General features: G+C 46.3%; 1 protein-coding gene across 1 annotated transcript in view; it reads left to right on the top strand.

Moving 5' to 3' along the window:
• Positions 1-12645, top strand: part of ADAMTS2 (ADAM metallopeptidase with thrombospondin type 1 motif 2) — a 143310-nt gene that overhangs the window by 98150 nt on the left and 32515 nt on the right. Inside the window, exon 4 of the mRNA XM_029052689.2 lies at positions 2723-2925. Coding sequence (XP_028908522.1) covers positions 2917-2925 — 9 coding nt within the window. The 5' untranslated portion in view covers positions 2723-2916. The remainder of the gene's footprint in view (positions 1-2722; positions 2926-12645) is intronic.

The raw sequence follows: 12645 nt of genomic DNA, 5'->3' as shown, positions 1-12645 counted from the left end.
ATTTGGTAAGGGCCCGGCCTCCCTCTGCCTTGAAGCCTGCAGCCCAGTTCCAGGGCTCAGAAGCAGCACACATGCTTCTAGGGACCTGAGAAGGGAAGACAGAGACTCTGAAGAGAGTTGGAGTCATAGGATGGAGAGGAAAGGGGTGGTCACTGAAACCAGGAAGGTAGGTCCTGAGCACTGACGGTGGTTTTCGTGGCCAAAGGGACTGAGACCTGGAATCGTGTGAGGGTGTGTTGTATTCTCCTTGTCGTTTGGTTGTTAGGTGTAACTATGCTCTTATGTGCAGCAGTAATCCCTTGTTCCACAAACAAAGCAAGGCATTCCTGACTGATGAGCTGAATGTCAGCTGCAGGGAAAAATCTTGTCCTTCATTTTCGATATTTGTGATAGAGCAAAGTGTGAGAAGGCCGATTAAAATGGATTACAGCTGGAGAAACCACAATTAAATAGTCTAATGATAATTGTGGCATTTGTTAAGTGTTTACTATGGGCTAAGCCCTGCGCTAGATATATCAGCAGATAAGACACAGTCCCTGTCCCCCATGGGGCTCACAGTCTAAAGCGGAGGGAGAACAGGTATTTTAATCCCCTTTTTATAGATGAGGAAACTGAGACCAAGAGAAGTTAAGTGACTTGCCTGAGGTCACAGAGTGGTGGAGCCTGGATTAGAACCCAGGTCTCCTGACTTAGAGTCCCTTATGCCTTCCAATAAACCCCACTACTTCTCTAGGAATTATGTCTGTTTTACAATACCATAATTATTATTATTATTATAATACACCTTACCCACCTCATTTCTGAAGCACTCAAGTTCATATCACCTTTTTTGTAGTGTGTGTCTCTTCTGCTAGATTGTAAGCTCCTTGAGGGAAGGGATTGTATTCTATTGTATGCTCCCAAGTGCATACAATAGGTACTTGTTTGAGAGTCAGGAGACCTAGGTTGTTTGGTTTTTTTTAAAAGTATTTGTTAAGCACTTACTAAGTGCCAAGCACTGTCCTAAAGGCTGGGGTAGATACAAGTTAATCAGGTTAGACATAGTCCCTGTCCCATATGGGGCTCAAAACTTCAATCTCCATTTTACAGATGAGATAACTGAGGCCCAGAGAAGTGAAGTGCTTGCCCAAGGTCACAAAGCAGACAAGTGGCAGAGAAAGGCCTAGAACAGAGGTCCTTCTGACTCCGAGGCCCATGCTCTATCCTCTAGGCCATGTTGCTTGCCTTGTTCTCTGGTTCTAATACTACTTTGACCTTTGTCTGTGGTGTGACCTTGGGCAGTGCTTGGCAATAGTAAGCACTTAACACATACCACAATTATTTTTCGCAACCCAGTATATGGCACTGCACCAAGGGGACACTCAATAAGTACTTCACTTATTCATTCCATAAATATGTTTCTTCTTGTGAGCAGGGAACATGTTATTTCTTGGTTCTGTTCTTCCCAAGCATCTGTACAGTGCAGCACTCCAACTGGCCACTCAATAAGTACTCCTCCTTCTCCTGTTAGTATTTTTTGTCCATTTCCCTCATTAGAGTGAAAGTTCCTTGCGGGCAGGGATTGTGTCACTTCTTTATTCTGGGCTTCCCCAGCTCCTAGTACAGTGCACTGCACCATGTGGATGCTCACTCAGCGCTACCTCTACTACTTCTTTATTATTCATCTCCCCTGTTGGAGTGGAAACTCCCTGTTAGAGTGGAAGCTCCCTGCGGGCAGGAAATGGTTCATTTATTCATTATTGCCCAGAAGCAGCGTGGCTTAGTGGAAAGAGTATGGGCTTGGGAGTCAGAGGTCGTGGGTTCTAATCCTGGATCCGCCACTTGTCAGCTGTGTGACTTTGGGCAAGTCACTTAACTTTTCTGTGCCTCAATTACCTCATCTGTAAAATGGGGATTAAGACTGTGAGCCCCACGTGGGACAACCTGATCACCTTGTATCCCCCCAGCGCTTAGAACAGTGCTTGGCAGGTGGTAAGTGCTTAAAAAATACCGTCATCATTATTATTTAATGTATTCAGTATAGGCTCTTGCTCCTCTACCTCCTCCTTCTCCTCCTCCTCCTCCTCATCCTCTTCCTTCTCCTCCTCTTCCTTTTTCTTCTCCTTTTCCTCCTCTTCCTTCTCCTGGAAATATTTTTCTTTCTGTCTCTCTCTTCAGATTGGAAGTTCCTTATTAGGATAGAAGCTCTATATGGGCAGGGAATGTGTTGTTTTGATATTCTGTTATTTTTAGTTGTTATCTTGTTGTTCCCAAGTGCCTGGTTCAATGCTTCTCCCCAAGTGGGCACTCAATATCTTCTACTACTACTCCTACTTCTGATACCGCTACTACTATTACTTCTGTAAATATTTTTCTGTCTCCCCCTTCAGAGTGGAAGATCTCTGTCAGATTGGAAGCTCCATGTGGGTGGGGATTGTATCATTTTGTTATTCTGTATTTCCCAAATCCTAGTACAGTGCACCTCACCTAGTGAGCGGTCAATATATACTACTATTACTGCTACTACTTCCACTACTACTACTCCTGGAAATATTTTTTGGTCTCCCCCTTCAGATTGGCAGCTCCCTGTTAGATTGGAAGCTCCGTGTGGGCAGGGAATGGGTCATTTTGTTATTCTGTATTTCCCAAGTGGCTAGTACAGTTAGCAGCACACCAGATGGGGGCTCAGTCCATGCTGCTGCCCCGACCTGAACTGATGGGCGTTGTCTGTCTCGCACCACAGGTGCCGGCCTGGGCGTCCTGGAGAACCTGGGCAGCGGGCTCAGAGGGCTCGAGCACGGCATCGGTGGCTCCCGGAGGAGGCCGAGGCGCCACGCCACCGAGGACGACTACAACATCGAGGTCCTCCTGGGTGTGGATGACTCTGTTGTCCAGTTCCATGGCAAGGAGCACGTGCAGAAGTATCTTCTCACTCTCATGAACATCGTAAGTCACCGACCCCCAGCCACGGGCCGGCGGTCGTTTCACGCTCCCCCACTCATTGCCTGCTGGGCGACCTTGGGCAAATCACTTCACTTCTCTGGACCTCAGTTCTCTCATTTGTAAAATGGGGATTAAGACCGTGAGCCCCATGTGGGACAGGGACTGAGTCCAACCCATTTACCTTGTACCTACCCCAGCTCTTGGTACAGTGCCTGGCACATAGTAATGTATTAACAAATACCGCAGTTATTATTATTATTATTTGTCGAGCACTTACTGTGTCAAACGCTGCACCAAGAACTATGGAAATTAACAAGGCACGGACTCCAAGAGCACCAAAAAATCCCGTGGGAATTGTCACTTTCTTGGGGATGTATATGCAGCCATTTTGGCCTCTTGATTTTTAATTTTTTTTAAGTCTTCAGCCGAAACAGATGGCTCTGTCCATTTGAAAGTTTACAAAAGCTGTAGGAGCGTAACAGCAATGTGGGGAATGAGTGCCACAGCAGATTAAACAGTACTCTTCCCGCTTCACGGCAGCGGGGTCTATTTTTACAGAATCAGATCTAATTGTAAGGTAGCTACAGAAGTTCCGGCGTTTTGAAACCTGCCTCCAGAACGCCAAATGATGAGGGAACATGTTCAGCACTTGCTCTGTGCCAAGAACCGTGCTCAATACTGGGAACAATACGATAAGCCAATCAGACTCAGGCCCTGTCTCCCAGTCTGAAAGAGAGAGAGGACAATCAGTCGATCAGTAGGATTTATTGAGTGCTTACTGTGTGCAGAGCACTGGACTAAGCACTCAGGGTAGGTATTTTACCCCCGTTTTACAGGAGGGGGAAACTGGCAAAAGGAAGGTAAGCATCTTACCTTAAGTCATACAGCAGGCATGTGGAAAAACTGGGATTTGAACCTGCTGTAAGATTTGGAGGATTTGGCAGTAGGCTGAATGGGAAAATGGATTGAAAGCAAAGGGTTGAGGATGCCAGCTTCTAATAATAATAATTATTATGGCTTTTGTTAAGCACTTACCGTGTCAAGGACTGTTCTAAGTGCAAACTAATCTGGTTGGACATAGTCCCTGTCCCACACGGGGCTTGCAGCCTCGAAGGAGGGAGAACAGGCATTGAATCCCCATTTTACAGTTGAGGAAACTGAGGCACAGAGACGTTAAGTGACTTTCCCAAGGTCACACAGCAGACAAGAGGCAGAGCCTGGGTTAGAACCCAGGTCCTCTGGCGCCCATGCTGTTTCTGGGCCAGGGAGGATGGTGGTGGTATAGACTGAGATGGGAAAATTAAGGGGAGGAGTGGACTCGGGGAAAAATGAGTTTGGTTTTAGACATTGCGAGGTGCGGAGAGGCAGTCAAGTGAAGATGTCGAAGAGAAGATGTGGGGGACCTCCAGTCTGACGAGAGGTGAGAAGTCATAGCCAGAGAGAGGGGCTTGCAAAGTCTTGACACTTGGTTGAACTCTCCAAGTGAGAGAGTGAAGACTCAGAATGGAGGCTCATGGGAAGCTGGGGTCAAGGAGGAGCCCGCGGGGGGAACTGGGAAGGAGACGTCTGGGAGGTAGGAGAACCAGTTCGGTACTATTTCAATTAAAGCCAAGGTCTGTTAGTGTTTCAAGAAGGAGAGTTAGTGGAGAGGAAATAAAAGCAGCAGGTGAAGAGTTTGGTTAGGAAGGGGAGAAGAGAGATGGGGAGATTGCTGATGGGAGAGTGGGCAAGACAGGGCTTCTTTAGAATGGAGAAGACTTGAGCGTGTTTGAAAGCAGAGGGGGAGTGGCCACTGGAGTACAGAAGGCTGAAGCAGTGTAGTCTAATGGAAAGACACACACTTGAGAGTCAGAGGACCTGAGTTCTAATCCCAGCTCCTCCACTTGTCTGTCATGTGACCTTGGGCAAGTCATTTAAGTTCTTTATGCTTCAGTGCCCTCATCTGTAAAACGGGAATTAAGACTGTGAGCCCCATGTGGGACATGGACTGTCCAGCTTCATTACCTTGTGTCTACTCCGGTACTTAGAACAGTGTCTGGCACATAGTAAGTGCTTAACAAGTACCATATTTTTTTAAAAAGCTACTGTGCCCCACTTGATTATCTTGTATCTACCCCAGTGCTTAGCACAGAGCTTGACACGTAATGAGTGTGTAACAAAGAAATAACAGTGAGGGAGGGGAAAAGAGTAGGAACAAGTGATTTTAGCAGGTGAGAAGGAATGGGGTCAGAGGTCGAGGAGGAGGGGTCACTGAGCAGACCACTTCATTTGTCCAGGATTCTCAGAAGGTAACATCTGCTGCGCTCCGAAACCAAAACACTGTAGGGTGAGAGATGCTGAGAGAAGCAAAGGAAATGAGCTCCACGTGGTTTCTTTCCTAAAGAGGCTCGGGTGTTCCCGGCTCCCAGCCCGTGCTGGCCCCCGACCAATGTGGTTTCTCCTGGGGGAGCCCCTCGGCGACCCCTTCTCTGAACTAAAAACCAGAATGAAGAGCACTGCCAAAGCGGCCTCCATTTCCCAGCTGTCTCTCCCGCGGCCCCCACCCCCTTGAGCTCATCAGCTCTGAATGACTGAAGTCCAGCTGGAAAGGGTGATCGACATCAACATCAGGACAGGGCGGGGGATGGAGATGGGTTTGTTTGGACTTCCCTGACTGAGCTGACATGTCAGCAGACTACAAGCCGCAGCTGCCTTTGGGAAATACTTGGGCAGTTTCCAAATACTGCGCTGACCTCTCCCCCCGTCCCTTGCCTTGGGTTCTGTTTTGCTTTCTTCGATTCAGTGGGTTTTCTGAGGTCAGGCATTCCTGTCCAGCAATGAGAAGGCATTCATTCATTCATTCATTCATTCAATCAATCATATTTATTGAGCACTTACTGTATGCAGAGCACTGTATTAAGCCCATGAGGGAGTACAATAGAACATTAAACAGACACATTCCCTGCCCACAACGAGTTTACACTCTTAATAATAATTGTGGTATTTGTAAAGTGCTCACTCTACACCAACCACTTTACTAAGCACTGGGATATATAGAAAATCAGGTCCCATGAGGGGCACACAGTCTAAGTAGGAGGGAGAACAAGTAGTGAGTCCCCATTTTGCAGATAAAGGAACTGAGATTCAGAGAAGTGAAGTGATTTGCCCAAGGTCATTGAGCAGGCAGACCGGGGATTAGAACCCAGGGCCTCTGACTTCCAGGTTTGTACTCATTCTGCTAGGACATGCTGCTTCTGTGCTGCTTGCCTGGGCTGATTGGCCCAACCCCGTAGACTGTAAGCTCATTGTGGGGAGGGAACGAGTTGACTAACTCTATTATATTTTACTCTCCCAAGCACTTAGTACAGTGGTCTGCACACAGTAAATACAATTAATTGATCTATTGCTACTACTAATCATACTACTACCTCCACTACTACTCCAGTGCCACTGAAGTGCTAAAGTGGCAGTTGAGAGGGAACTAGAGTAGGGAAATGAACGATTAATCAGGGAAGGCCTCCTGGAGGAGCTGTGATTTCAGAAGGGCTGAGAAGCCGGAGGCCAGACCGCACTGTCGCCCGTCGGAGCCTCTGGGTTGGGGCAAATGGTCCTACAGAAAGATGAGAGGCTTCGCCAAGGGGCTTCCCAGGCGGAAATGGCTCTCCTCCTAATGCCCATAAACCCTCCTTTCTTCTTCTCCCACTCCCTTCTGTGTCGCCTTGATTTGTTCCCTTTATTCACCGCCCACCAAGTCCCACAGCACTTACATCCATATCTATAATGTTATTTATTTAATATCTACCTCCCCCTCTAGACCATAAACTCGTTGTGGGCAGGGAACATGTCTGTTTATTGTTGTCTTGTACCCTCCCAAGGACTTAGTACAGTGCTCTTCACACAGTAAGCGCTCGATAAATGCGATTGATTATTACTATACAATGATAAACGATTATATATAATTAGTATATATAATATATTATTATTATGATTATTAGCTAAAGTGCCATCTACTGGCAGACAGGTACTCAAGCCATCTCAGAAAGCAGCCTGGCATTTCCTTTCAAAATCACCCCCATGACTCATTCCGATATCTCACAACCCTGGAATTCGGGGAGTTCTTACTAATGTCTAACCAAGAGCATTTACTGATAAATTGAAGGGGCAGAAAAAGAGGATTAAAAAGTGAATACACTCAGGAAACTGGACCACAAGGCCAGAACACTTACATGCAAGGTACAAAACAGCTCTTTTTCTTGGCTAGAGTGATTTTAGGAGTTTTGTTTTGGTTTTTGGTGGTTTCAGTCTTGGGATCATTTTGTTTTTGTTCCTTTACAAACAAAATAATGGGACCCACTCTGATGCCAACAAATGTATCGTCAGCTGAATCAGAATGCTATGCAGAACTAATGTGAAACAGGCAGAAGATGAAAAATGCCGGAAATGCATCACGAATCATCAATGGCCTCTTATTGAGCACCTACCTAAAGAGCATGAGTCTGGGAATAATAATAATGTTGGTATTTGTTAAGCGCTTACTATGTGCCGAGCACTGTTCTAAGCGCTGGGGTAGACACAGGGGAATCAGGTTGTCCCACGTGGGGCTCACAGTCTTAATCCCCATTTTACAGATGAGGTAACTGAGGCACCGAGAAGTTAAGTGACTTGCCCAAAGTCACACAGCTGACAAGTGGTAGAGCCGGGGTTCGAACCCATGACCTCTGACTCCAAAGCCCGTGCTCTTTCCAGTGAGCCACGCTGCTGACCTGGGTTCTAATCGCAGCTCTGCCAGGTGTGTGCTGTGTAACCTTGGGCAAGTCACTTCACTTCTCTGGGCCTCAGTTCCCCCAGATGTCAAATGAGGATTAAGAGCGTGATCCCTATGTAGGACAGGGACTGTGTCCAACCTGATTAACTTGCTCTGCCCCAGCACTTAGAACAGTACTTGGCACATAGTAAGTGCTTAACAAGTACCATAATTACTATTATGTTAAGCACCTGGGAGAGTAAGGTAAGACCAAGACACGATTCCTCACCTCAAGGAGTTTATTATTCAGTAGATTGTTTTTTAATGGTATTTGTTAAACCCTTACTGTGTGTTGCTGAGGTAGATACAAGCTAATCAGTTTAGATACAGGCCCTTGTCCCACTTGGGGCTCACAGTCTTAATCCCATTTTACAGTTGAGGTAACTGAGGCACAGAGAATTGAAGTGACTGGTCCAAGGTCACACAACAGGCAAGTGGGAAGCCAAGATTAGAGGCCATTTCCTCTGACTCCCAGGCCCCTGGGCTCTATCCACTAGGGCCTGACTGCTTCTCACCCGGGTGGTGGATGATGGTGGATTCCCATCAGTGGTATTAGCTGAGCAGCTATTGAATGTTAAGCAAGCCCCAGTTCTCCTCCTCAAGGGAGATTGACTCAAGGGGGCATTGGCATCCCAGGCTTGAAGAAGGTGTTACAAGTGTTCCAGATACCTTAGCAGAATGGGAGCCACTCTGAGAGTCTGGAAACATGGGTTCTAGCTCTTCCACTGACTGGCCTGCTCTGTGACTTTTGGTCAGTCACTTACCCTCTCAGCCTCAATTTTCTCATCTGTAAAATGGGTCTAAAGGACAGGGACTGTGTCTGGTCCTAATAACCTTGTATCTACCCTAGCACTTAGCACAGTGTAATAAGTATTCACTTAATATTATTATTATTATTACTTTGAAAAAGAAGAAGAAAAAGAAGTGGTGTGACCTAGTGAAAAGAGAACTGTGAATTAGGGGACCTGGGTTCTAATTCTGACTCTGTCACTGACTGGTGTGTGACCTTGGGCAAATCACTTCACTTTCTCTGTGTCCTCGTTTCCTTCTCTGCCACATGGTGATTCAATACCCGTTCTCCCTCCTACTTCGACCATGAGCCCTGAAGTCAGACAAGGTATTGGGTCTGAATAGGTTATCTTGTATCTAAGCCAAGTACTTAGTGAGTACCTTATAAATATCACTGTTATTATTATTATTATCATCATCATCATCACTGTATTTCCCAGTCTGACAGGACCCCTGGGCTTTTTGGATTGAAATTCTTAAGATCCTTTCATGTTTCCCAGAAGAAATCATCCAGGTGAAGGTGATGGTGTATTTTCATGGGTGGGAAGCCCCATTTTGTCAGTCTGAGGGCCCTTGCCCCCCAATTCCTTTCACAACCCCCACCCTCAGCCCCGCCACCCTGGCGTGACTATAGAGGGAAGCCAAATGCGGCTGGCTTGGCCTCTCCTTGCAGGCCTGACCCTAGAGGACAGAGATGTCCAGCTGTGGTCTCAGGGAGATGGGGGCCGAATTCCCAGCCGAGCTCCAAAAAACAAGAGTGTTATGCTAGTCCCCCGGGGTACTTGATGAATCAGCTCGGAGCTGGCATGGGAAGAGGCTAGAAGTCACGAGGACAGCAGGATCAAGCTTGGGCCATCGAAATTACCCTGAGTTTCCCAAGCCACCCTGGGCTTAGGCCAAGATTAGTCCCATAACACGTTGCGGGGAAGGTCGGGTAACGTCTCCGGTTTGGGCTAGAGCCAGATCTGGCCTGATTATCCTTCAAGGGTTTCAGAAGAGGAGACTAGGATGTGGGCTGCTGCTTCCTCAGCGGCCAACCACAAGAAGCGGTGAAGCCTAGTGGAAAGAGCCTGCGCCTGGGGATCAGGAGACCAGGGTTCCAATCCCAGCTCTGCCATTCACCTGCTGTGTAACCTTGGATCAGTCACTTATACCTCTCTGGGTCTCAGTCTCCTCCTCTGTAAAATGAAAATAAGTATCCATTCTTCCTTTTAGGTGTGAGTTTAGCACAGAGTGAGCACTTTATAAATGCCATCATCACCACTATTCATTAAAAAAGTGTTCCCGGAAGAGAGGGCTAACAGATGATAGGATGCAGGATACTTTGGAGGCATTCGAACACTTAGTCTGGTACTCTGCACCACAAGAAGCGCTCAGTAAATAACACTGATTGATAGATCATTCCTCCAACTCCTCTGATCGTGAGCCTCCCAACCTCCCCCGGAGTCTCTGCCACTCTGGTGTCTGGGGTGGAAGGAACTGCCATGCTCAAGAAGCAGGCCTTAGGACCAGACACAAAGTTATCAGGTTGGACACATTCCCTGTCCCTCATGGGACTCACAATCTACATAGGAGGAAGTAGAATTTAATCCCCATTTTGCAGATGAGAAAACAGAGGCACAGAGAAGTAAAGTGACTTGCCCAAGGTCACACCAGTGGACAAGTGATGGAGTTGGGATTAGAACTCAGGTCCTCTGACTCCCAGGCCCGTGTTCTTTCCACTAGGCCACACGGCTTCCCTTCCCATCTGCTGGGCGTAGAGCACTGTACTAAATTCTTGGAAGGCTTTTGAAGAGTCTGCTGTTGATGGTTGTTTTCTTCCTAAAACTTCAGTTCCTAATTTTGAAGTCAAACATTTGTGGTGGAAGGGGGAGGGGTGTAGACTATAGAAGAACAGTTCTAAAAGCCCAAGGGATGAAATTGGTGATGAAGTCAGCAGAAAATTAGTGACCTTTTCAAATGCTCAGTTAGTGTCCAAGATGATTTGGGGATATAATACCAAGCAGAATTCTTCTTAGCCAACACATCTGTCCTGTGGAATGCTTTCCATTTTGATCATAAATGACTAACTCTGGAGAGGTTTGCTTTCTTTGGCAATTCCCCCCCGCCCCCCCACAAGAACTATGGTGAATCTGAGATGTTGAGATGCTAGTCATCTACTCATGGTGAGTTAAAAAGGAAAAATCTCTTGTTTCCCCACTCTGTAATTTATTTTAGTGTCTGTCCCCCATTGAAAGCTCCTTGAGGGCAGGGATCGTATCTACCATGTACTCTCCCAAGTGCTTAATATCATCTTCTGCGTACAATGTAAGCTCTTTAATAAGGACAGGGATCGTCTCTGTCGACTCTTATACTCTTCCAAGCTCTCAGTATAGTGCTGTAGAATCAGGAGTCTGTAAACTCCTTGAGGGCAGGGATCGTGTCTAACTCTATTGTCCCCTCCCACCCATTTAATCTGGAGCTCTGCACTCAGTAGATTGTAAACTCCTTGAGGGCAGGAATAATGTCTCTCAACTCTATTATACTCTCCCAAGTGCTTAATACAGTGCTGTGCACAGAGTAAGCGCTTCATAAATATCATCGATTGATTGATTGCTGTAAGTAAGAAATGTTAAGGTAGTGCATCAACACTCTTGGGTTGGGCACACAGGAGGCTGAAGGATCCCTGACCAGCCGTTCATTCGAGCGTGTTTATTAAGCGTTCACTGTATGCTGAGCACTGTGTTGAGCACTTGGGGGAGTACACTACAATAAGCAGACACATTCCCTGCCCACAAAAAACTTCCAGTCTATATCTGAAGCCCCAACATCTGATTTTGATAGGCAGTTCTCTCTACTGACCATCAGTGGTATTTACTGAGCTCTTTCTCTGTGCACAGCACCATTCTAAATCCTTGGGAGAGTACGACAGAGTTAATATTGAGAAGCAGCATGGCATAGTGGATAAAGCATGGGCCTGGGACTCAAAAGGTCATGGGTTCTAATCCCAGCTTTGCCACGTCTGCTGTGTGACCTAGGGTGAGTCACTTCTCTCTGCCTCAGTTACCTCATCTGTAAAATTGTTTTAATGAGATGTTCTTCCCCTCGATTCTATTTATTGCTATTGTTCTTGTCTGACTGTCTCCCCCGATTAGACTGTAAGCCCGTCAAAGAGCAGGGACTGTCTTTTTCTGTTACCGATTTGTCCATTCCAAGCGCTTAGTATAGTGCTCTGCACATAGTAAGCGCTCAATAAATACTATTGAATGAATGAATGAATGGCTGTAAAATGGGGATCGAGACTATGAGCCCCACTTGGGACTTTGTCCAATCCGATTTACTTGTACCCACCCCACTGCTTAGTACAGTGCCAGACACATAGTAAGCACTTAACAAATACCACAATTATTATTATTGTTATTATCATTAATAGTCCCAATCCCCACCCTCAAGGTGTTTACAGTCTAGTTGGGGAGGCAGACATTAAAATAGCTTACAGGCAAGGGGAAGCAAACAGAGTTTAAAGATACTTAGACTGTGAGCTCCCATGTGGGACAGGGACTATGTCCAACTTAACTTGCACCTTCCCCCAGCACTTAGAACAGTTTTGGATAGGTAGTAAGTGCTTAACAAATACCATAAAAAATTAATCATGAAAGGTATTTATTGAGCACTTATTGTGTGTAGAGTACTGTACTAAGCACTTGGGAAGAGTACAGTAGAACAGAGTTGGTAGAGACGTTCCCTTCCCACAATGAGTTTACAGCCTAGAGGCAGAGACAGACATTAAAGTAAATAATGGCTATGAACATAGTTGTCGGGCTGAGGATGGAGTGACTATAAATTGCTTTACAAGTACAGATTCAAGTGCAAGGACGATGCAGTACAGAGAGGGAATAAGATCTAACAGCGTAGGTGGGGAAAGCTTCTTGGAGGTGTGATTTAATAAAGCTTTGAAGGTGGGGAAAGTGTTGGTCTGTTGTTTGGGGAAGGAGAGGGAATTACAGGCCAGAGTGGCCAGTGGTGAGACACTAGATTGAGATTCAGTGAGTAGGTTGGTGTTAGAGAATTGAAGTGAGTGGGATTGTAGTAGTTAATCAGTGAGATAAAATAGAGGGAGTGAGCCAACTGAGCCCTTTAAAGCCAATGGTAAGCACTTAACAAATACCATT

Source organism: Ornithorhynchus anatinus, chromosome X2 (genome assembly GCF_004115215.2).
Source record: "Ornithorhynchus anatinus isolate Pmale09 chromosome X2, mOrnAna1.pri.v4, whole genome shotgun sequence".
Lineage (NCBI taxonomy): Eukaryota > Metazoa > Chordata > Mammalia > Monotremata > Ornithorhynchidae > Ornithorhynchus > Ornithorhynchus anatinus.
This window is presented reverse-complemented; position numbering and strand designations above follow the sequence as displayed.